We start from the raw sequence: 24,715 nt of genomic DNA, 5'->3' as shown, positions 1-24,715 counted from the left end.
CTGGTCTGAGTCCCCTACATACACACAAGTGGCTGGCCAAACACTGCATCAACACAAACAGTGAATAAACAGTGGGAATCTGCTGGTCTGAGTCCCCTACATACACACAAGTTGCTGGCCAAACACTTCATCAACACAAACAGTGGATAAACAGTGGGAATCTGCTGGTCTGAGTCCCCTACATACACACAAGTGGCTGGCCAAACACTGCATCAACACAAACAATGGATAAACAGTGGGAATCTGCTGGTCTGAGTCCCCTACATACACACAAGTGGCTGGCCAAACACTAGATCAACACAAACAGTGAATAAACAGTGGGAATCTGCTGGTCTGAGTCCCCTACATACACACAAGTGGCTGGCCAAACACTAGATCAACACAAACAGTGAATAAACAGTGAGAATCTGCTGGTCTGAGCCCCCAAAACACACTAGTGGCTGGCCAAACACTAGATCAACACAAACAGTGAATAAACAGTGGGAATCTGCTGGTCTGAGCCCCCAAAACACACAAGTGGCTGGCCAAACACTACATCAACACAAACAGTGGATAAACAGTGGGAATCTGCTGGTCTGAGTCCCCTACATAAACACAAGTGGCTGGCCAAACACTAGATCAACACAAACAGTGGATAAATAGTAGGAATCTGCTGGTCTGAGCCCCCAAAACACACAAGTGGCTGGCCAAACACTGCATCAACACAAACAGTGGATAAACAGTGGGAATCTGCTGGTCTGAGTCCGCTACATACACACAAGTGGCTGGCCAAATACTGCATCAACACAAACAGTGAATAAACAGTGGGAATCTGCTGGTCTGAGTCCCCTACATACACACAAGTGGCTGGCCAAACACTAGATCAACACAAACAGTGAATAAACAGTGAGAATCTGCTGGTCTGAGCCCCCAAAACACACTAGTGGCTGGCCAAACACTAGATCAACACAAACAGTGAATAAACAGTGGGAATCTGCTGGTCTGAGCCCCCAAAACACACAAGTGGCTGGCCAAACACTAGATCAACACAAACAGTGGATAAACAGTGGGAATCTGCTGGTCTGAGTCCCCTACATAAACACAAGTGGCTGGCCAAACACTAGATCAACACAAACAGTGATAAATAGTAGGAATCTGCTGGTCTGAGCCCCCAAAACACACAAGTGGTTGGCCAAACACTGCATCAACACAAACAGTGGATAAACAGTGGGAATCTGCTGGTCTGAGTCCCCTACATAAACACAAGTGGCTGGCCAAACACTAGATCAACACAAACAGTGGATAAATAGTAGGAATCTGCTGGTCTGAGCCCCCAAAACACACAAGTGGCTGGCCAAACACTGCATCAACACAAACAGTGGATAAACAGTGGGAATCTGCTGGTCTGAGTCCGCTACATACACACAAGTGGCTGGCCAAATACTGCATCAACACAAACAGTGAATAAACAGTGGGAATCTGCTGGTCTGAGTCCCCTACATACACACAAGTGGCTGGCCAAACACTAGATCAACACAAACAGTGAATAAACAGTGAGAATCTGCTGGTCTGAGCCCCCAAAACACACTAGTGGCTGGCCAAACACTAGATCAACACAAACAGTGAATAAACAGTGGGAATCTGCTGGTCTGAGCCCCCAAAACACACAAGTGGCTGGCCAAACACTACATCAACACAAACAGTGGATAAACAGTGGGAATCTGCTGGTCTGAGTCCCCTACATAAGCACAAGTGGCTGGCCAAACACTAGATCAACACAAACAGTGGATAAATAGTAGGAATCTGCTGGTCTGAGCCCCCAAAACACACAAGTGGCTGGCCAAACACTGCATCAACACAAACAGTGGATAAACAGTGGGAATCTGCTGGTCTGAGTCCGCTACATACACACAAGTGGCTGGCCAAATACTGCATCAACACAAACAGTGAATAAACAGTGGGAATCTGCTGGTCTGAGTCCCCTACATACACACAAGTGGCTGGCCAAACACTAGATCAACACAAACAGTGAATAAACAGTGAGAATCTGCTGGTCTGAGCCCCCAAAACACACTAGTGGCTGGCCAAACACTAGATCAACACAAACAGTGAATAAACAGTGGGAATCTGCTGGTCTGAGCCCCCAAAACACACAAATGGCTGGCCAAACACTAGATCAACACAAACAGTGGATAAACAGTGGGAATCTGCTGGTCTGAGTCCCCTACATAAACACAAGTGGCTGGCCAAACACTAGATCAACACAAACAGTGGATAAATAGTAGGAATCTGCTGGTCTGAGCCCCCAAAACACACAAGTGGCTGGCCAATCACTGCATCAACACAAAGTGGATAAACAGTGGGAATCTGCTGGTCTGAGTCCGCTACATACACACAAGTGGCTGGCCAAATACTGCATCAACACAAACAGTGAATAAACAGTGGGAATCTGCTGGTCTGAGTCCCCTACATACACACAAGTGGCTGGCCAAACACTGCATCAACACAAACAGTGGATAAACAGTGGGAATCTGCTGGTCTGAGTCCCCTACATACACACAAGTGGCTGGCTAAACACTGCATCAACACAAACAATGGATAAACAGTGGGAATCTGCTGGTCTGAGTCCCCTACATACACACAAGTGGCTGGCCAAACACTGCATCAACACAAACAGTGAATAAACAGTGAGAATCTGCTGGTCTGAGCCCCCAAAACACACTAGTGGCTGGCCAAACACTAGATCAACACAAACAGTGAATAAACAGTGGGAATCTGCTGGTCTGAGCCCCCAAAACACACAAGTGGGTGGCCAAACACTAGATCAACACAAACAGTGGATAAACAGTGGAAATCTGCTGGTCTGAGTCCCCTACATAAACACAAGTGGCTGGCCAAACACTAGATCAACACAAACAGTTATAAATAGTAGGAATCTGCTGGTCTGAGCCCCCAAAACACACAAGTGGTTGGCCAAACACTGCATCAACACAAACAGTGGATAAACAGTGGGAATCTGCTGGTCTGAGTCCCCTACATACACACAAGTGGCTGGCCAAACACTGCATCAACACAAACAGTGAATAAACAGTGGGAATCTGCTGGTCTGAGTCCCCTACATACACACAAGTTGCTGGCCAAACACTTGATCAACACAAACAGTGGATAAACAGTGGGAATCTGCTGGTCTGAGTCCCCTACATACACACAAGTGGCTGGCCAAACACTGCATCAACACAAACAATGGATAAACAGTGGGAATCTGCTGGTCTGAGTCCCCTACATACACACAAGTGGCTGGCCAAACACTAGATCAACACAAACAGTGAATAAACAGTGGGAATCTGCTGGTCTGAGCCCCCAAAACACACTAGTGGCTGGCCAAACACTAGATCAACACAAACAGTGAATAAACAGTGGGAATCTGCTGGTCTGAGCCCCCAAAACACACAAGTGGCTGGCCAAACACTGCATCAACACAAACAGTGGATAAACAGTGGGAATCTGCTGGTCTGAGTCCCCTACATAAACACAAGTGGCTGGCCAAACACTAGATCAACACAAACAGTGGATAAATAGTAGGAATCTGCTGGTCTGAGCCCCCAAAACACACAAGTGGCTGGCCAAACACTGCATCAACACAAACAGTGGATAAACAGTGGGAATCTGCTGGTCTGAGTCCCCTATATACACACAAGTGGCTGGCCAAACACTAGATCAACACAAACAGTGAATAAACAGTGGGAATCTGCTGGTCTGAGCCCCCAAAACACACAAGTGGCTGCCCAGACACTGCATCAACACAAACAGTGAATAAACAGTGGGAATCTGCTGGTCTGAGCCCCCAAAACACACTAGTGGCTGGCCAGACACTGCATAGGCACAGATGGGGAGCTGGTTTGGCCTGACAGCACCCTCCAGTATTCATGTAAATTCTGGCTACCATTTGCAATTCTATTTTGGGGAGCCACACCTCAGAGAGTCTCTTTTATTGAAGTTTTGTCCCCCCCCACGGCTGGCTGGCCTACATAACAAAATAAATAGATAATGTTTTTTTTTGTCAGTTAGAGGACTTTTTCATCTCTACCTGTTGAAATAAGATTATCTCGGAAAGTTTAAAAATGATGCATTACTACTACTACTACTACTACTTACCCTGAACAATACCTCATCCTCAGCATCAGAGGACGGCCCCTCCCCCTCCTCACTGACTAACTGTTGTTGTTGTTGCAGTTGTTGTTGTAACAGAATCAACCTCTTCCTCTCCCTCTCTCTCTGACGTGCCTCCCTCCTGGCCTCCCTCTCTCTCCTCCTCCTCTCCTTCCTCTCCCTCCTCTCTTGCTTCTCTCTCTCTCTCTCGCTGCTGCTGCAATCTCTGGGTCCACCATGTCCTCGTTGATCCTCGGGATTTGCTGCAAAAGGAGGGAGAGAGTGAGTGAGTGGAAGTGGGAGAGAGGATGAGAGAGAAGGGTAAAACTATTATTGTAAGAGAGAGAGAGAGAGAGAGAGAGAGAGAGAGAGAGAGAGAGAGAGAGAGAGAGAGAGAGAGAGAGAGAGAGAGAGAGAGAGAGAGAGAAATATGTAGCAGTAATAATAATAATAATAATAATAATAATAATAATAATAATAATAATAATAATAATAATAATAATAATAATAATATCTAAAACATTCTCTCTCTCTCTCTCTCTCTCTCTCTCTCTCTCTCTCTCTCTCTCTTTCTCCTAGTGCAACCTACACTCATAAATTATTTCTTGCCCCAAAAAAGCTAATTTGGAATAAGACAAACAGTAACAAGTCCGAACATAGCAGTGGATCTTAAACTCCTAGAAACTGGAGACATTACTGTATTCCAGACCTTGGCGTTTGTATACAAAGCTCTTAATACAAACACAAGAGACACGGGCTCATGATATTCAGTTAAGACAGACAGGTAACTTGAGGACACCCTTCTGCTGAACCTCCCGTGCCCAACAGAGTGTCGTCTCACGAGGAACCAAGCACTGGACCCGGCTCTCGGACACAGTTAAAAACAAACCATTACATTCCTTTAAATTACTGATAAAACAACACTTAACAAGTAATTATTCATTGTATTTATTAGTTTTCAAATTGTAATCAGCTCTACTATTATAAACATATGTAATTGTTTGTAATTTGTAATAGTTATTATTATTATTATTATTATTATTTACTTTTGTTATTGATATAATTCTTTTTTGCATGTATCTATAATTTGATTGGGTTAAAGTTATGAATTACTTACTAAATAATTATGTACTGTCTTTTTCTTTTTTTTTTCATGATAGCTGAATAAAACACTGGTCTTAAACCTTAGTGTAAAATATTCATTAGTCCACAAAGACCTTGTGCTCCATGGACTGGCCATCACATATCAGAATGTCTATATACCAGTCTGTCTGTATATATTAACACCAATATATATCATTTAATCAATCAATCACTCTGTAAGGAAAATATAGACAAATAAATACAATAACAACAGATGTATATACACTCTCTCTCTCTCTCACCTGCTGAGGAGGGAGATAAGCCAAGCCACAGCTAACCCAGGTGTGTGTGGCCCACCTCCACCTCCCATCACCCCCGCTGGCAGCACCGCAGGGGGGCAGGAGGGGGTGAGGGATGACTGGGCAGGGGTCACAGGGAGAGGGGTGGCTGGGGCAGGGGTCTGGGGCTGGGGTCGGGGGAAAGCCTGGGACTCCGACCACTTGCATGACCCGACCAACTCCAACGACTTCTGCCCCTAATACCTGCGTGTTGTCAGCTGGAACAACCTGAGAGGAAGGAGGTGCTCAGAAGTAGTAGTAGTAGTAGTAGTAGTAGTAGTAGTAGTAGTAGTAAGATTGATTTTCTATCTCTGTCTCTCCTTTCTGTATGTAAAAAACTTTCTCTCTCTCTCTCTCTCTCTCTCTCTCTCTCTCTCACCTGTATGACATTCCCTGCCTGCACTATCATGGGGAAGTGGGGCTGCGGGGCTGAGGCATCTTGGGGCAACACCTGAAGCATGTTCCCCACTCGAATAACCCTTGTTGTGGCGGTGGTGGCAGTGGTGGTGGTGGCGTCAGTCCCCTCGGCTGCATCGTAAGGTACTGGAACTGTTGGGAGGAGGGGGGTTAGTTTGGGCGGCCACGCCCCGGGGACTTAGCCTTGGGAGGAGAGCGTGCCCAAAGGGGGGCAGGGACCGGTTCTTGTAGGGGCTGCGGGCACACGCGGGAGGGCGGCCCTGGGGAGAAAGCTACTAGATTCGTTCAAAGCATATCTAAACCTAACAGAACACTATTTACAAATAAACCCACCTGTTATAATTAGCTTGTGCAACAGTTTGAGGGCGAAGGTAAGGAGTGAGGAGCCACTGCTTACAGGGATAGCCACTGTCCCCGGGAAGGTAGCATCCTGCAGGTACATGTTGTTCCTCAAACATCAGTTTGAGTGCTGACTTATCTAGTATTCTTGCATCGTTGACTGAGCCAGGCCACCTTGCCACAATGTCAAGAATCTTATAGTGAGCATCAAATACTACTTGCACATTTATGCTGTGATAGCGTTTCCTGTTCACATATACATGTTCATCGACATGAGGAGACACAATTCTTATATGAGTGCCATCAATCACTCCCACAACACCGGGAAACTGAGTTACTTGCATGAACTCTGCCTGTTTTTGCTGCACTTCACGCTGGGTGTGAGGGAAAGCCACGAACTGGCAGATTACTTCTGGGTCAGCCAGTGCATCAATTGTCTGTGATATTGCACGGCTGATAGTGGGCTGCGTTGTTCCAAAATCATCACAACTGCACTGTTGCATTTTTCCTGTGGCTAAATATCGTAATGTGATGGCCACCATCTCAGGGGTCAAGGCTCTATTTCTTTCAGTTTTACTTTGCAGCTTGTCTCTCACTATATCAGTCACTGCAACAATACCAGCACGGTCCAATCTGAATCTTTTCAGTAACTCAGCATCGTCGTACTCAGCGAAAATATCTCTTCTCACTCTGTAGGTGCGCCGCTGACGTTGTTGTGCCGCCTTCCTGCTAACGGCTGGGTTCATCATGCTCTAAATAAATTTTCCACCTACCTTTAATAATCTGTTGGAGGTAACTTGTGGAAAGAGAAAAAAAGTGCATTATTTTTATGCAATAATATTTTTAATTTTTGAACTTGAAAATGCAATATACTTTAATCCAGAGATTTAAAAAGTGAACATACGTTTTAACCCAGCGGGTGCTGTAAACAGTACGTTGGCGGTTCACACCAGTTCAGAAGTAAGGTATCTTAAATTGCACTCGACAATGTTGTGAATACTTTAAAATGCTTGAAGCCATACTTGATGCCTTCCATAACGTGTAAAGTAAGAAGTTAGCCTGTGTTAAAAAGTGGTGATCCCTGCAGATTACCAAGGCATCCAGTCTCCCAGCAAGTGCCAAGAGGCATTCATTCAATGCTCCGCTGACACCAATTTGCCCAAAGGTATGCATTATATGTGGAAAGTACATTACGTACGGTGTAGAGGTGGTTGTCTAGTGATATAAATGGTAAGGTGGTGGTGCTGGTGATTGTGATGGTACTACACTGTTATTACCGTATGTCAGTATATTGAGGCTTGATATCACTTTTATTAATGTGCCAGTATTTCATTACCTATCTTATGAAATAACACTAGCTCTTGATATATTCTTTTCTACAAACCTTTAACAATAATTGAAACGTTTTTTTTAAATTGAATTCAATGCCTTTTCTTATTGATGAAAATAGGAAATAATTATGGCTACCACTGGCTAGACACGCCATACCTTGCCTTGAGTTTAGGTATGGTTAGGTTAGGTTTGATATGGTTGGGTGTAGTTAGGTTAGTTTTGGGTATGGTTAGATTACACCAAGTACAGTTAGGTTAGTTTGGGTGTGGTTAGGTTTGGATGTGGTTAAGTTAGTTTAGGTATGGTTAGATTACAGCAGGTATGGTTAGGTTAGTTTTGGTGTGGTCAAGTTAGTTTAGGTATGGTTAGGTTACAGCAGGTATGGTTAGGTTAGTTTTGGTGTGGTTAAGTTAGTTTAGGTATGGTTAGAACCTTGGACAAAAAATGAGGAACATCACTGAACCAAAAGATTTTTATTTATTTATTTATTTATTTATTTTATTTATTTATTTATTTATTTATTTAATTTTCTTTTAATATTTCAATGAAAATTAGCAGTATTACTTATATCTGTCGACTTTCCAAGAGGGTTAGAGAATGCCTCAAGCCATTTGTAAGATAAGATTACACGTAAATTGCTTGGTTTAAGAGAAACTGGCATGTTAGTAAAATGAATCTTTACTGTCATGTGAATCAATATTTATAAATACAAAAAGTTTAAATCTCCAAGAACAACCTGTGTTTTACAGTAATGTGGGTAGCCCACATGGGACCCATAAAGTAGCCCACAAAACACCCACATGCCTCCCATTATCCAATGTTGGCTGGGTATATATATATATATATATATATATATATATATATATATATATATATATATATATATATATATATATATATATATATATATATATATATATATATATATATATATGAGGAGGCAGTAGACATCTGCCTAAATGATAATTACTACCAGTGAGGTCTAAAGCACTGTTCAGGGGGTGCTGTGAACTTATCATTAAACCCAGCTGTGACCTCGCTGAACGTTTCCCTTTGTGTCTCACAACACAAGGGGGCAGTCATAGCCTGCCCTCTAAAGACAACTCTCTTCCTCCACACAAAACTACAAGCACCTAATAACACACACACCCTTCACTCAAAAATTTTAAAATCATCGTGGCGACTCCTACACCAGCCTCGTAGTCCCCATCTGGGGAGGGGACCATAAATGTCCCCAGGTCAGACTGCCTTTCTGTCAAAGACCCTAAGTGTCTTGACACCCCCCTCAACTTTTTCTTCATTAACTTCTGCAACATTCGCAGTCAAAGATCTAATTTTCAATCTGTAGAACACCACCTCTCCTCTTCTAAACCTCATCTTCTTTTCCTCACTGAAACTCAGGTGTCTGAGGCAACTGACAGTAGCTCCTTTTCTGTTCCCTCTTACTTTCTCTATCCTCATTTTCAGTCCAAAGCTGGATGCTGCATTTATGTGCACAATGATTTAACCTGCTCTCGTGCCCACGCTCTTGAATCTTCTGAGTTTTCCACCATCTGGCTACGACTACAGAGTCACTCTCATACTAAATTTATCTGTGCTGTATACCTCTCACCTAACTCCTCTGATTATAAGAAATTCTTTAACTACTTAACTTCCAAAGTGGAGCACATTCTGACCCTCTTCCCTTTTGCAGAGATCTCCATTCTTGGAGACTTCAATGTTCACCACCAGCTTTGGCTTTCCTCTCCCTTCACTGACCATCCTGGTGAACTAGCCTACAACTTTGCTATCCTCCATGACCTAGAGCAATTGGTGCAACACCCTACTCGTATTCCTGACTGTCTTGGAGATACACCCAACATTCTTGACCTTTTCCCCCAGCCTCAGCCCCAGCCCCAGCCTTTTCATCCCAGCCTCTCCCAGTGTATCCTAGCCTCTCCCAGTCCATCCCAGCCTCTCTCAGTGCATTCCAGCCTCTCCCAGTCCATCCCAGCCTCTCCCAGTCCATCCCAGCCTCTCTCAGTGCATTCCAGCCTCTCCCAGTCCATCCCAGCCTCTCCCAGTCCATCCCAGCCTCTCCCAGTGCATCCTAGACTCTCCCAGTCCATCCCAGCCTCTCCCAGTCCATCCCAGCCTCTCCCAGTGCATTTCAGCCTCTCCCAGTCCATCCCAGCCTCTCTCAGTGCATTCCAGCCTCTCCCAGTCCATCCCAGCCTCTCCCAGTGCATCCTAGCTTCTCCCAGTCCATCCCAGCCTCTCTCAGTGCATTCCAGCCTCTCCCAGTCCATCCCAGCCTCTCCCAGTGATAATAAAGCAATTTGGATTTAGGAAAGGGAGATTGTGTTACAAACTTACTGAGTTACACTTAGATCTATAGAAAACTGTTATCAAATGGCATATAACATTTTATGTTATATGCCATAATTTATTATGGCATATAACAGATTATTATTACAGATGCCATTTCTTAAAGAAATGGCATCGGTTGTTTTTTTTTTTTTTTTTTATTATTATTCTCTTTCTCTCTCTCCCTCCCTAAGGCAGTGCTCCTCTTACAAAGGAAAAATAAATAATTAAATAAAATAATTAATTTACAAATCAAGGGCTGGATTTGTGTCTGTGGAGGCCTGTGAGCAGCCTGAGTGTGGAGGCCATCTACCTGAAATATTTATATTAATATTTTTGTATCTGTATTCCATGCAGTTTTTAATACATATAATATATTATAGTGAAAGGAACATTTTTATTTAGTGTAAATGAAACAAGTGGTTATTTTGATAGTAATAAAAAAAATATTTAGTTCATAGAAAACTAGTGTTTGATTAATTTAAGTTTCTTTCACTTACAGAATATTTATGTGGGAGACTCCTCAGATTGTGGAGACCCCAGATTGTGGAGGCTCCTGGGCAGCTGGTCTTGTTGTGGACTCCTAAATCTGGCACTGAACAAAATTCTCTCTCTCTCTCTCTCTCTCTCTCTCTCTCTCTCTCTCTCTCTCTCTCTCTCTCTCTCTCTCTCTCTCTCTCTCTCTCTCTCTCTCTCTCTCTCTCTCTCTCTCTCTCTCTCTCTCTCTCTCTCTCTCTCTCTCTCTCTCTCTCTCTCTCTCTCTCTCTCTCTCTCTCTCTCTCTCTCTCTCTCTCTCTCTCTCTCTCTCTCTCTCTCTCTCTCTCAACTCTCAACCACTGGATGGTATATCAGTTCACACAGCAAGAAGCCAAGGACCCACCGAGGCTGTCACTTGGAAGAGGTCATTGTTGTTGCATCCAGCATCCCAGCCTGACTGCCTAGACAGGTCCCGCAGGTTGCTGAATGGCAGAGGTGCAGGCTGCTCCACAGCAAGATGTGAGACCAGTGTGGCAGAGTATGATGTGTACACAATGAGGGACACACTGTAGCCAACCCAGTAGATTACCCGTGCTGCAGTGCTGATTGGGTAGGTGTTGGAGCCTGCAGGAGGAAGAGGAGGAGGGAAAGATGCCATGAAAAGGCAATTTTAAGACATGGAGGATGATGCAAAGGCAATTTAAAATCTTTGAAAGTAACACATCTTTTTAAATTTAAAAATGTAGAAAAGACCATTTTAAAATGTTTCAGAGATGAAAATGCAATTTAAGAGTTTTTCTCATCATTTCTAAAAGATTTATATCTCATATCTTACTAAGAAAACTGTTGATATCATCATATGAAGAGAACTACTGATAAAATTAAATACATTACTTGATATCCATATCAGTCATATTAACACCACTTGCTTATATTGCTCATGCCAGAACTAATTCAAGTTAATATCAGCTCAATTATGAAAATACACCAGGTATCATGTAAAGTTTCCCAGTTTTAAATCTATCCTTTAATAACTGTCTTTCTGTATTCCCATCTTATCAAACATTAAACACCACTACCCTTGCATTCAACTTAGTCTCATACCCCAACAGGTCCTCACCCTGCTGTAGGAGGGCTGGCAACATGTACCAGCCATCTTACCAAACACTAAATGCTCCAACACTTGAACTGACCAGTCTTACACCTCAACAGGTCCTCACCTTGTTGTAGGAGAGCTGACAACATGTACCAGCCAGCAGCAACTCCCATGCTAACAGGCTTCTCCCCCGTGGGTATGTAGCACCTCTGGAGTCGCTCGATGAAGAAGAGGATGCTGGCGAGGCCTGTCGTGTTAGCCGGGATGCGCCGGTACAGAGCTGTGTCCGTTGGGGTTGTGTAGGCAAGCATCTTCTTGGCAAGGTCCTCGTAGGTGGCCGCAAACAGTTTACGGCTGTGGGATGAGAACTTGTCTTGTGAATGTGACGTTGGGGTGAGTGTTAATCTGATTTTGTGTTACTATGTTCTGTGGGGAGTGGGTGTTAATGTGATTTTTTGTTAACTGAATGCTGTGTCTGACCTCCTGAGGTGTAGTATGGTGGGCCACAAGATTGTCCCTTTCCACTAGGGGCTGACAGATGATATTAAGAGTGTGAATGTGTGTGTGGTGTTAACGTGCTGGAGTGTGCACAGCCAGGAGTGTTTGGGGAATGAAAATAAAAGGAGTTATGGATGTTTAAAAATGCATCTTTTGAGAGCTAAGTATACAAGAAAGTTGGTGTGTTTGGGGAATGAGTAAACAATGAAGAAATGTTTTGAGGAACTGGGTGTGCAGAGGCAGGAGTGTTTGGAGAATGAGAATACAGGAAGACAGGAATGATTTGGGAATAAGTGTACAAGAAAGGAGTGTTTGAGTGACAATATATAAGGAAGAGGTGTTTTGAAAATGAGAGTACAAGGAATGAGCATTTTGGGAGTTAATATACAAGGAAGCAAGTATTTAAGGGACTCAAGTATACAAGATTATTTTCCTGTCATATGTCATTATACAGTGTTTTTCTTTGTTATATACATCATTCCCTTTCACTTTTCATATCTTGTGTTCTCGTCATTCTGATGTAATGTTACAGATAGAGAATGTTTGGTGTCAAATTTTCACTAATTTCATATGTGTATAAACTTTCATTTACTTGACTTTTTTTTTACTATTACTACTATATTTGCTTGCTTTTTAAACAAGTCTTTTCTTTCAGAGGAGGGAAGCACAGGGGAGGAGGAGGACGAGGAGGAAGAGAGTGAAGAGTCACAAGAGGAGGAGGAAGGTGGAAAGAAAGAGGAAGGAGAGGAGGAGGAGGAGGAGGAGGAAGATGGAGAAGGAAAGGAGAAAGATAAGAAGGAAGGCAATGTAGAATGGAGGCGTCCTTGGTTTATGTTCAGTAAAGCCCCGTATTCTTGTCATGGCAATGTAGAATGGAGGCGTCCTTGGTTTATGTTCAGTAAAGCCCTGTATTCTTGTCATGGCAATGTAGAATGGAGACGTCATTGGTCACATACTGTTCTAATGTAATCTAATGTAATCTAATGGAATCATGAAGGTGTAAAAATGCAGGATATGGACATCATCAGCTTTTGTCATTAAGGGTGGTAAAGTGAAAGATTTGTTAATCACTTTGGTCTTTAGTTGATGCTTCTGGTGAGGCTTTCCTGTTTAAACTTGGCATAATATATATAAAATGATGTGGCATGTTAAACAAGTTAACTTACTGCCTTCTTGTGTCTTTCACAGATAGAAATCAAAAACGTCACAAGACAGAATAGTGAGCTGCATGCACTTATCACAGAGTATAAAGTCACTCCCTCAGAGGAAAAAGACAAGGATGGCATGTCTTCATGTGAGAACTCAGAAGCTAAATGTGAGCTACCATCCACATGAATATATATTTGTATATCAAACTGACATTCTCCTTGGAGGGAGGCTTTCCAAAGTGCACACACACACACACACACACACACACACACACACACACACACACACACACACACACACACACACACACACACACACACACACACACACACACACACACATCTCTGCATCAGGACTCAACAGCCAGACTGATAAACAATTACTTCACCCAAGATGATCAGCTGATAGGATTAGCTGTGGATGAGCCTCCTGTGGTGACTAGGAGTACAAAAGCCAGCAGCTAATTTTGGGAGCTGCCAGTCATCATGGTCCTGGTGTCTGAGGTGCTGCTTTTGCATTTTCCCAGTCATGGGTGGAGGCCACATCACATTTATTCATTCACAGTTGCTCTTAGTTATCTCTGTTACAAGTTTAAATTTTTCCTGGCTCCACAGACATTTCTGGTGCATCTAACCCTCTCTCCATTGCCCTTCTATTTCCCTTAGTCTTATACCCACTTCTTACATTATGTCTAATTACTTCCATTGGTCATTCTTGGCTGGCCCTCTGTTGCATCGATTTTTCACCTCCAGGTACAGATACCAAGGGGAAATTGCTGGGTCAAGTGGCTACACTGACATCTGAGGTTAGCAGGTTGGAGAGTGAGTGCAGCAGTCTTCAGGTTCAGCTAGACTGTGAGAGGGATAAGTATAACAAACTGCTGGGAGAATCTCTTGCTCATGAAAAGTTGTCTGAAGATGTCATAACTGAACCAAAAGGTAAGAAAGTTTATATTCTCTAATAATAAAGCAAATAATTTTTCCTCACTGTTGCTCAATTTTTTGAATTAATAACAAAATAAAAGCATTGTTATTGGATTTGTTTATTGAGGCTGTATTAAGAAAAGTTGAGAGAAACAAACTTATTGTTTTATCAGGAGAAACAACAGGATTGGGAGGAACTGAGCTTTAACAGAAGCTGCAACAACTGCAGGAGGCTCACAGGGTCCTGGAGAGCAGGTTAACTTGCAGCATGAAGGAGGTGGCTGAGCTGAGTGACAGGAAGTAGCAGCTTGAGCATGCTGTAGTGCATGAGGAGACAGAGTCCATCGGTGTGTGCATGTTTTTTGCTCATTTGAATCATCTGTAAAAGTGAAGTGGAGGAAGTGTTTACTGTTTACTGTATGCCATTTCCTTGGTCTTTTAATGAAGAATTTTATCCTTCTTCAGGTGACTACATCACCATCTACCAGTTGCAGCGAGGAGTGATGAAGCAACAAGCTCGAGAACGCGAGTTAGACCTTGCCAGCCTCCTTCATGAATGAGAGGAAATGAAGCAAAACCACTCTGCAGGTTAGTGCTCTCTTTTGCATCTCACACACTTCTTATTCATGTCATGGCAGATTAGTGATTTCTGCTGCATCTCACACACTTCTTATTCAATTGCTGGCAGGTTAGTGATCTCTGCTGCATCTCACACACTTCTTATTCAATTGCTGGCAGGTTAGTGATCTCTGCTGCATCTCAAACGGTTCTTATTCAGGTGTTGACCAAAGTACTAAGCCTTCATATCATTACCTTGCTCTGTGATGGAGGCTACACCATCTGGCATCTAGCTGAGATTTAATGTTGCAGTAAAGCTTCCATATGAGTTCATGTAGAGCAAAATGTTTTCAAATGCCAGGGAAGTAGTGTAATGTAACCTTCCAGAGAAATCTATCCCTCATTTATTAGTTAACAGGAGTGTTTAATGTACTTAATGTGATTAGCCAGGATCAAGGGTCAACTTCTTCACTGACCATTTACTCTCAGGTGATGTATCTGTCCTCCATGAGTCACCAGAGACACATAAGGTGTTGTAAGTGAAATTTCATCTATTAGATTTATTCAAAATGTGAATTAACACAGTTGTTTCCTGCAGGATTTGATATCAAAGCTGGTGCAGGAAAAGGAAGCAGATCATGACCTTCAGCAGCTCGAGAAGATAAGCAGCGTCCTTAAGAGTCCAGTTGCTATCTTTAGCAGTGTTGGTGAGTAGTAAAAACTGAGCCATCTTATGAAGTGCAACGAAACATTATTATTATCTTCATAATTTTCTTGAAATAAACAGATTTCTGTGGCATGTTGCTCATTAGCACTTTAATATCAGATAACACCAGTTATTTATGTAATGATGTAATGTACTAAGTAGATGAAATACAAGTGGCATCTGCTAACACTCTTGATGTGGAACAGGAACCAGTGAGTCTGAGACACCCACCAGCAGTGGAAAGCTGGCTGACGAGCGCCTCAAGCACTCTGAAAAGGTGGAGCAACAACAAGAAACAGAAAATTGCATCCATCATTCTTTGCCTGAGGAGGGAATTGATGCTCTGTTGACCCTTCACACTGATGTCCCTCATGAGGAGGCAGAATATGAATCCTACAGAACTTGCCCATAGAAAGACCAAAACTGTTACTGCTGCCACACTGCCACCACTTCCACTGACACCAAAAGCCCAACTGTGCAGAGAATCCTGGACCTCCGCAATGAAATGGAGTCCACCAGTCACCTGGAGCACTTTAGCCTCCAAAAGTTCCATCCGTGTCCATTGTGTTTGGGTAAACTTATCACTGTATAAGGGGACAAGTATCAGTGTATGGTTACTATATACTCATTTGTACTTAAAGATGTCATGTCACATCATTCTCTCTCTCTCTCTCTCTCTCTCTCTCTCTCTCTCTCTCTCTCTCTCTCTCTCTCTCTCTCTCTCTCTCTCTCTCTCTCTCTCTCTCTCTCTCTTTCTTTCTTTCTTTCTTTCTTTCTTTCTTTCTTTTGTTGCATATGTTACTGCTTTACATTCCTCCCCACAGTATTTTTTCATCTACTTTATGACTGCAGTAGTTTTATCATCCCAGTGTATGCTGTATCCACTCTGAAACTGTAATTCACCAATCAGCTCAAATGTGTCTCTGTTTTGATAATCATTAATTTGTTTCAGCTACACAACCACTCTGATAAGGGACAAAATCTACTTCACCAGTCATCTATGTCATACAGTCATATATATTCATACATATGACAAAATACTCTTCCTAAGACATTTCTTATTTTCTCTTCTCAAGTGACCTGTCCATCTATCTAAGGTACCACATAACATTTAAAACTTACAATATTGTGTTTAATTCATGAACACTTTTTTGTCTATCTATGGAGACTTGCGTATAGACTTGAAATGTATTGGGAGTTTTCTTTATCTCTCATTCTATACCTAACACCTGTTCCTAAGAATCCCCAGGTGATAGCCATGGTGACTGGCTGGTCTCCTACTGAGTGGCTGGGGTTTTCCAAAAGTGAGGGTTGGTGTTCCATACCATACCATGTGCCCTGTTTGTATTCCTTCTTTGTCAGCCACGACGAACATTGTGCAAAATTATTGTGAATTAGTGAATATTTAGGTATTTGTATTAAAAAAGCGGTATTTCGTCCAGCTCCATTATGACGCCCGTTGTATACGTACACAAGGGAGATGAGAATGACAGACAGGAATGGATTGCAAGTTGTGTGGGCGAAAAGAATGGCTGGTAGGAATCAAAATGAGCGTGAATGGGTGGTAACAAGGGGGCGGTGATCTTCTCTTCCTAGCGAGGGCACAGTGTATGGATGTGAATTCAAGGAGTCTGAGTCCCACAGCAAAGTGTGCCAGATGTGTGACATGGGAGAGGAGGAGACGGTGGAACATGTGGTGCTGGAGTGTGTGCAGTATGCCAGAGACAGGAATGAGGAGGAGAGTTAAAGAATAAGAGAGAGAGAGAGAGAGAGAGAGAGAGAGAGAGAGAGAGAAGCCTGCTCCTCGCTCCTTGTTGAGTCATGATAAAAAGTTGAGATGCCTTACTGCCATATAACACTTCATTTATTGTCATCACCACTGCACCTCTCTACTTCTCTCTCTTCCAGCACTTGTAACTACCTCTCAATCCAGACAGTTTGGTGGTGACAAATCTCATTATTTCTCCTCACCAGGTTGACCTGTCTGGCTCCTCTCTGGTGGTGAAAGCAAGTGACGGCAAGATGGTGATGGTGACCCTGCCCAACCCCCTCCAGGTACTGCCATGTACCTTCACCACTGTCATTACCATCATTGTCACCACCGGGAAATGGACGAGGGTGTGATAATGGACTACAATAGAACCAAACATGATAAAACACCTAGGAAGCAACTTTTATATAGAACATAAACACTTGCTAATATTTATCTAACTTAACCTAATTCCTCCTTTTCTCATCCTGCAGGAAAACTTGGAGGATGTGATTGAGGTGCAGGGTGTGGGTCAGGGGCAGAAGGTGACGTGCCAGAGTTACGTCACGTTCCCCCAAATGCAGGCCGGCAAGTTTGGTGAGTAGCTGGCCTCCTCCTTTTGCTGTATTCAGAAATGCTTTACTCTCTCACTGTGACTGTTTTTCAAGGCCACAGGTGATTAGCTGGGTGATTAGTTGTTGTTGTTGTTGTTGTTGTTGTTCTTGCTTTCCTATCTGACTTTTTCATCCATATATGTATCTATCAATCAGTCTATCTGTCTATTGATCTATCTATCTATCTATCCATCTATCTATCTATCTACCTATCCATTAATCTGTCTATCAGTCTCTCTATGTCTTTTTATCTCTGTTTTCTATCTCTCTATCTTTACATCTCTCTGTCTGTCTATTTTTCTCTCTCTCTGTCTTTCTATCTCTCTCTCTCTCTCTCTCTCTCTCTCTCTCTCTCTCTCTCTCTCTCTCTCTCTCTCTCTCTCTCTCTCTCTCTCTCTCTCTCTCTCTCTCTACCTAACTTAACCTAACCTAACTTAACGTAACCTTACCTAACCTAACTTAACGCAGCCTAACTTAACCTAACCTAACTTCTGCTCTGCCAGACAAGGGTTACTACCTCTACGCAGACAAAACCTAACCAACCAGCTTAACCTGAGTCGCCCCTGGAACCGCCCCACCACAGAGGAGGAGGAGGAGGAGGAGGAGACAGTCATGGATGAAGGGACGTCACAGATCATGCACATTTGCTTCCATATTGGGTGAGAGACTGCATTGTTTGTGAAGAAGAAGAGGAGGAAGATAGTTTTTCATCTCAGTTCTTGCACAGAATATTCAATAATTTCTCTTTTTATGAAGACACTTTCCTCAGCCTTTATTCACACATCACTCAAATGTGTCTAACCATCTTTCAACGCTCCTGTATTGCTGAGTCATTAGAGAGCCTTAAAAGAAGACAGTCAGATTTATGGATGGGGATGACAGGTGAAAATAGGCAGGTGTTTTTTGTACAGGGACTTGCACGTGGATAGAGGATCAACCTGCCAACCAAGTGAGTATTTGTGAGACAGACAGACAGACAGACAGACAGACAGAGAGAGAGAGAGAGAGAGAGAGGGAGGGATAGACTGACAGAGATGCAGAGAGAGAGAGAGAGAGTTTTAGACAGACAGAGAGAGAGAGAGAGGCATACATTGACAGAGAGAGATAGACAGAGGCAGGGTTAGACAGACAAAGAGGCATACACTGGCAGAGAGACAGATAGAGACAGGGATAAAATAACAGAGATGGAGAGAGAAAGAGACAAACAGAGACATTGAGAGATGTTTCAGGGTGTGTGTGTGTGTGTGTGTGTGTGTGTGTGTGTGTGTGTATGTAGTGGTTATATATGTGTGTTTGTTGCTGTTGTTTATGTTGCTTGTCTGTTGTTGTTGTTGTTGTTGTTGTTGTTGTTGTTGTTGTTGTTGTGCTTGCTTTCCTATCTGACTTTTTCATCCATATATGTATCTATCAATCAGTCTATCTGTCTACCTATCTATCTGTCTATTGATCTATCTATCCATCTATCCATCTATCTACCTATCCATTAATCTGTCTATCAGTCTCTCTATGTCTTTTTATCTCTCTCCTCTCTGTTTTCTATCTCTCTATCTTTACATCTCTCTGTCTGTCTATTTCTCTCTCTCTCTCTCTCTCTCTCTCTCTCTCTCTCTCTCTCTCTCTCTCTCTCTCTCTCTCTCTCTCTCTCTCTCTCTCTCTCTACCTAACTTAACCTAACCTAACTGAGAATGAGTATGCCGTGAAGAGGATCAACCTGCCAACCAAGTGAGTGTGTGTGAGTATTTGTGAGACAGACAGACAGACAGACAGACAGACAGACAGACAGACAGACAGAGAGAGGGAGAGGGAGGGATAGACTGACAGAGATGCAGAGAGAGAGAGAGAGAGAGAGAGTTTTAGACAGACAGAGAGAGAGAGAGGCATACATTGACAGAGAGAGAGATAGACAGAGGCAGGGTTAGACAGACAAAGAGGCATACACTGACAGAGAGACAGACAGAGACAGGGATAGACTGACAAAGATAGAGAGAGAAAGAGACAAACAGGGACATTGAGAGATGTTTCTGGGTGTGTGTGTGTGTGTGTGTGTGTGTGTGTGTGTGAGTGTTGATTTATGAAGAAGATGGCAAATAGTGGGAACTTTATTATTTGTTTTGTACTTTATATTTTCTTTGCTTCATTCATTTTTTTTCCCTTGTTTTTTTTTTTTCCATCTCAATTTCATTCATGTTTTTCCTTTCTCCTTCTCTCTATTCCTTTATTTTTTTCCTTTCATCTATATACTTCAGGTCGCGGTGGAAACTGGCGTACAGCTTCTGTGCCTGAGCCTGCTGTGGACGCATTCCCAGCCCCCAAACTGAACGGTCAACCTGCCGCCAATCTCAACTTCTACCAGAACAGCTTGGACATGGCTGGCCAGGACAACCACCGCAACACAGACATGCATGCACCTGATATGGACATGAAAATGGAGGGACAGGAGGTGAGGGGATGAGAGGAACATGGGAGGGCAGTGTTAGAATGATGGCAGTGGTCTTATGTTTGATTTAGATTGTGTTTAATTTTATTAGGTTTAATTTAGACTCCATTCCCCATGTGACTCTCTCCCCAACAGTCCCACTTGATGGTGTCCGACAGTGATGCCTCAGTGCAGGAGGGGGAACGGCAGGCAGAGACCCGCAAGTGCCCCTGGGAGAAGCCTGGAGGTAGGGAGGATGGTGTGTGAAGCCATATATGAGTTTTTTGTACAATGTTAAGTTCATAATTTCATCAGGCATTGTGGTTCCTGGTGTTGCTCCTGTGCTGGTGTGCCCTTGTCCTGGGAAGTGTTGTGAATGGTACCCTTGTTGCAAATGACCTTAAAATTGATTACTGGAAGAAATGAGAGAGATGGGGACAAATAGAATGTTGACGATGATGATGAATGAGTTACCAGGAGTTGATTTGAAAGTTGAAGGGGAATAGAGTTAGACGTACAATTTTCTTTTCTTCCCGTAAAGTTGACAAGGCTTGGTATCTTTGTGTTCCTTTGCTCCCCACCCCCTTGCATCTTACAGCTTGTTATAAAGGCAGCTTCCTAAGTAAATTATGCTTTCTCTCCATTATCATAATATTAACCTAACCACAAAACAGTGATAGAAGAAATGCCCTTAGCTAACTCCAGGCTGAAAGATTCAAGCAATGTAGTGAAATATATTCCGATAAGGAAGATAAATAGGAACTCTTTAAATTCTTAGCTAGGTGAGGGTGATGTCCATTCTCACCATCACCTGTTGAAGTCCTCCCCTAAGAGCCCAGTGAGCTGTATTTGGCCCTCTGTGACTAGTTCCCTGGTGCAGTAATGTAGCCGTGTCAGTGGTAGTGGTCCAACTCTTGCCTTGCCTCCATATCTTGTGTTCTCCCTCACTGGGACTGTTCTGTGCTCACTCCTTTGTTGTGGTGTGTGGACTGCTGGGTGTGTGTGTACAGCAGAGAGGACGGCTTGCATTTCAAGGTGGATAAGATTTAATGGTTTGTAACAGCAGTGAAAGTAATGTGATGAAAAGGTAATGGTGTCAAGGATGTGACTGTTCTCTTCACTTTGCTGAAGGCCTCCCAGCTTCCATGCATCTCGTCTACCATCACACAACTTGAGTTTTATTTTTATTATAAGTTAATGTGATAAGAGTGTTTTGATGGATGTTTTTTCTTTAGCTGTGTATTCACCAGAGCTCTTCTTTGTTTTGACAGCGAGCTAGCTTGCTGGCCACGCAGGGCCGGCTTTGGTCCCCTCACCTGTTATGTCTCCTCACGACTTTAGTTAATTGTAGCACTCCAGAAACCCAGTGAAGAATCTTGTGGTAACTTCCTACATTGGCAAAGTCACACAAGCTTACAGTGTCTTCACCAACCACAGAGAGTTATCAAAAGACTCTTCTAACGGTGCCATGCATGAGACTGGGTGTATACTTAACAGTCATAGAGACATTTTCAGAGACTTTAATTAATTGAAGCGTGTTGCCCACACTTGTCATGGATGTCTGACTGAGGTGGGAAGTATGGGCCATACTGAAGCCTACCCAGTCATTCCAGCAAAATTTGAGGGGTGATCTGGCATGAGGCACACCTTGGCATCCAGCAGGGAGGTGATGGATGCCCACTGGTGGCTCCACTCGGCTCAAAGCTCTCTCTCTCTCTCCCTTGTGTCCCGTATCACATGTTTGCCAGCAGGCTGAGGCAGGTTGTTTTTTTATTTCAGTGGCAAGTGTGTTGCAACCTTTCAATTAATGTGTGGTGGCAGGCATCAAGGTGAAGGTCAACAGAAAGAAGGTGCCAGGAGCCAAGAACTTCAAGATCCGCAGGTACGTGCAGCCCAAGAATGCCGTCGTGTGCCTGAATGAGCTGCGGCCGGGCGTCACCTACACCACGGAACAGGAGGGAGGCGTTTGCCAGCCATTTTGCATATCTGTCGAGGTACCTGGTGCGGTATGGGACAAAAAATAGACTGAGGATATGTTGAGCTATTTTACTTTTTTGCCTTTCTTGCTTGCTAATGCCTCACTCCTGAGTTTGTTCATGAAACACTGCCGTGCCGAATGTGTCGCCCTGGGTGAGGGGAGCCGCCCCTTGAATGCTGCCTCTCCTCAGGTTGACGGGCAGAAGTACCGAGGGTTTGGATCTTCAAAGCAGCTGGCCAAGCAGGCGGCGGCTGAGGCGGCGCTGATTGGCTTCTTGAAGCCGCCTGTCACCACACCAGAGAACAGACAAGACCCCCTGGGCCACCCTGGGGCTGACGGGCTGGCTCAGGAAGGCTTTCATACCTGCAATGTCAGAGCTACTCAGTCCTTAACACACTGCTACTTAACACTGCAGAGCTGTGGGTCCCACCACCACCTACTGCCCTGCACTGCTGCAGTCTGACTAGTCAAGGCTCATGTGGGGCATTCAGCCCTCTTATATTTTAAGGCTCAATTTAGAAAACTCTAAAATCTCCATTATCAACATTCTAACAAATCATCAGTGAAATTAACATTAACACAATCTGTAACTGCCATGAGGCCACGGAGGAGTGTGGGGCCTCCCCACACTCCGTCTCTCCCTCCCTCCCTCCCTGGCGTGCACAATCCTCACCAGGGGGGATGGCGGCCCCACAGCGGCCGTCAAGGAGGAGAGTCCCCAGGCAGCTGCCTTCACGGAGGCCATCTGTGCCCACCTGGGAGGCCGTGCCCCCAATAAACACCCTGGCTGTGGATCCCAAGGTGGGTGTGACTTGGGATTGGCTGCTAGGGAACTTGGGAAAGGGACAGGGATGGCTAGCAGATAACTGTGGTTCAGGGTGTGGTGGTGGTGCTGCTGCTGCTGCTGCATGGCAGGTGTGTGGCACAGGCACGACAGGTGAAGGTGTAGTCGCTGGGTGGTGTGACCGTTGGTGTGCTTGGCTCATGGCTGGGAGGGTGTGGGGAGGGTCTTCCTTCTGTTGTGTTGCTGAAGGAAGAACCGAATACACTGAGAGTGAATGAAGAGCACTGACTCGATTTCTGACCATGACTGTATGTACTCTCCCATAGCATTACATTGTATACTGAAATGGGTTTGCCTGGTTGAACATGTAGCACCGTACCACAACCATTACACTCTGCCATGACTGAGTCTGTCTATGCTAGTCCTCAAAGTATTGTGTGGCACTTTTTAAGCTAATTTGCACTATTGTTATGGAAAGTCCTAACCTCTCAGGCATAGTGTGTAGTTTGGGGACACTTGGTTCATTCTACATGGCATGCTACTGAAAAACTGAAGTAAACATGGAAATTTTAAACCAGGGTGGTGTTCCTTGCCTCTGTTGGTGGTGTTGGAGTGGCCTGTGGAGTCAAAGTTGGTGTAGTCATGTAAAGTCCTGCACTATCTCTTGTCTGTGTGGTGTGCAGGTGAATGGATAAGGAAAGGTGTGGTAATAGTGGGGATCAGAACCTTGGCAGCAGGATTTGGTTATATTAAATGTTACGTGAAGAAATTGAAGTGAAATAAAGGAAATTAGATCATGTTAGGTCAAGCATTGTCACAGTTAAAGTGAAGAGAGAAATTTCCTTTGTTTTTCCAGGTATTTAAAGACAGGTGCATAGATACTCCTGGGAATGAAAGGAAAAATTGAGAAATGGAGGAGGAGAAAAACCAAGTCAATTGTTTTTTTTTTTATTTTTATGTATGAGTGACACTGGCCAAGGGCAACAAAAATACAATAAAAAAATATGGCCACTGAAATGCCAGTCCCATAAAAGGGTCAAAGCAGTGGTCAAAAATTGATGAATAAGTGTGTTGAAACCTCCCTCTTGAAGGAATTCAAGTCATAGGAAGGTGGAAATACAGAAGCAGGCAGGGAGTTCCAGAGTTTACCAGAGAAAGGGATGAATGATTGAGAATACTCTTGCATTAGAGAGGTGGACAGAATAGGGGTGAGAGAAAGAAGAAAATCTTGTGCAGCGAGGCCATGGGAGGAGGGGAGGCATGCAGTTAGCAAGATCAGAAGAGCAGTTAGCATGAAAATAGCGGTAGAAGACAGCTAGATATGCAACATTGCGGCGGTGAGAGAGAGGCTGAAGACACTCAGTTATGTGTGTGTGTGTGTGTGTGTGTGTGTGTGTGTGTGTGTGCTGATGCGGCTGAGAAGGTTGCCTTATGATAATTATTGACAAATGAAGGTAATGGATGCGCATGTCATTAATACTTTTTTATGTGTGTGTGTATGTGTGTGTGTTATGTATACACACAAACACACACACATGCACAAAGAGAAGTAAAAGACACGCATCCTTTACCTTCAACAACTCTCAAAGATTTCTTACAATAATAAGTCATCATTCATTGTATCCTTTTTTGTTGGCCACAAGATTATCATACAAATTTTCCATAGACATCTGCAAATTGGTACCTCTAGCTGTTATTAAATATGATATTAAGTTTGATAAATGTATTGATTTCATTATACATGAAAGTTGTTGATTGCAAAAAAAAAATAATAACCAAAATA

General features: G+C 43.5%; 4 protein-coding genes across 22 annotated transcripts in view; 1 reads left to right on the top strand and 3 right to left on the bottom strand.

Moving 5' to 3' along the window:
- LOC135115071 (glutamate receptor 4-like) overlaps positions 1-11,867 on the bottom strand; it is a 20,841-nt gene extending 8,974 nt beyond the window's left edge. Inside the window, exons 1-5 of the mRNA XM_064031559.1 lie at positions 11,681-11,867; positions 6,300-11,084; positions 5,929-6,098; positions 5,514-5,777; positions 4,135-4,391 (exon numbers count right to left, since the gene is read on the bottom strand). Coding sequence (XP_063887629.1) covers positions 10,837-11,084; positions 11,681-11,867 — 435 coding nt within the window. The 3' untranslated portion in view covers positions 4,135-4,391; positions 5,514-5,777; positions 5,929-6,098; positions 6,300-10,836. The remainder of the gene's footprint in view (positions 1-4,134; positions 4,392-5,513; positions 5,778-5,928; positions 6,099-6,299; positions 11,085-11,680) is intronic.
- Positions 6,065-7,051, bottom strand: LOC135115098 (putative nuclease HARBI1). The gene is made up of 2 exons (XM_064031591.1): positions 6,300-7,051; positions 6,065-6,200 (listed from the first exon to the last, which is right to left on the bottom strand). The coding sequence occupies exons 1-2, from the start codon at positions 7,049-7,051 to the stop codon at positions 6,065-6,067; spliced, it is 888 nt and encodes a 295-aa protein (XP_063887661.1).
- LOC135115072 (uncharacterized) lies at positions 7,202-24,715 on the top strand. 12 transcript variants are annotated; one of them, XR_010275800.1, is made up of 17 exons: positions 7,202-7,265; positions 7,393-7,470; positions 10,836-11,070; positions 11,673-11,949; positions 12,710-13,369; positions 13,956-14,141; positions 14,300-14,473; positions 14,592-14,714; positions 15,283-15,391; positions 15,597-16,925; positions 17,365-17,445; positions 17,635-17,737; positions 18,258-18,413; positions 20,001-20,194; positions 20,327-20,417; positions 21,950-22,176; positions 22,339-24,715. XR_010275800.1 is itself a non-coding variant. In XM_064031560.1 (12 exons), the coding sequence occupies exons 5-8, from the start codon at positions 15,753-15,755 to the stop codon at positions 18,290-18,292; spliced, it is 429 nt and encodes a 142-aa protein (XP_063887630.1). In that variant the 5' UTR covers positions 14,004-14,141; positions 14,300-14,473; positions 14,592-14,714; positions 15,283-15,391; positions 15,597-15,752; the 3' UTR covers positions 18,293-18,413; positions 20,001-20,194; positions 20,327-20,417; positions 21,950-22,164; positions 22,339-24,715. The 12 variants fall into 11 exon arrangements, 5 of the variants coding, with proteins under 5 accessions (XP_063887630.1, XP_063887635.1, XP_063887633.1 ...); XR_010275799.1 differs by having other exon boundaries at positions 7,216-7,265; positions 10,486-11,070; XR_010275796.1 differs by lacking the exon at positions 7,202-7,265 and adding an exon at positions 14,815-14,864 and having other exon boundaries at positions 7,330-7,470; positions 10,486-11,070.
- The window catches only part of LOC135115070 (uncharacterized), a 42,077-nt gene continuing 39,564 nt past the window's right edge, over positions 22,203-24,715 (bottom strand). For 5 of the 8 annotated variants that reach the window (XM_064031554.1, XM_064031553.1, XM_064031552.1 and 2 more), the window contains exons 3-4: positions 22,822-23,175; positions 22,203-22,511 (exon numbers count right to left, since the gene is read on the bottom strand). In XM_064031554.1, the coding sequence (XP_063887624.1) occupies positions 22,372-22,511; positions 22,822-23,175 (494 nt within the window). In that variant the 3' untranslated portion in view covers positions 22,203-22,371. The remainder of the gene's footprint in view (positions 22,512-22,821; positions 23,176-24,715) is intronic. The other 3 variants (XM_064031558.1, XM_064031557.1, XR_010275795.1) reach the window with 2 other exon arrangements.

This window comes from Scylla paramamosain, chromosome 28, assembly GCF_035594125.1.
Source record: "Scylla paramamosain isolate STU-SP2022 chromosome 28, ASM3559412v1, whole genome shotgun sequence".
Classification (NCBI taxonomy): domain Eukaryota; kingdom Metazoa; phylum Arthropoda; class Malacostraca; order Decapoda; family Portunidae; genus Scylla; species Scylla paramamosain.
This window is presented reverse-complemented; position numbering and strand designations above follow the sequence as displayed.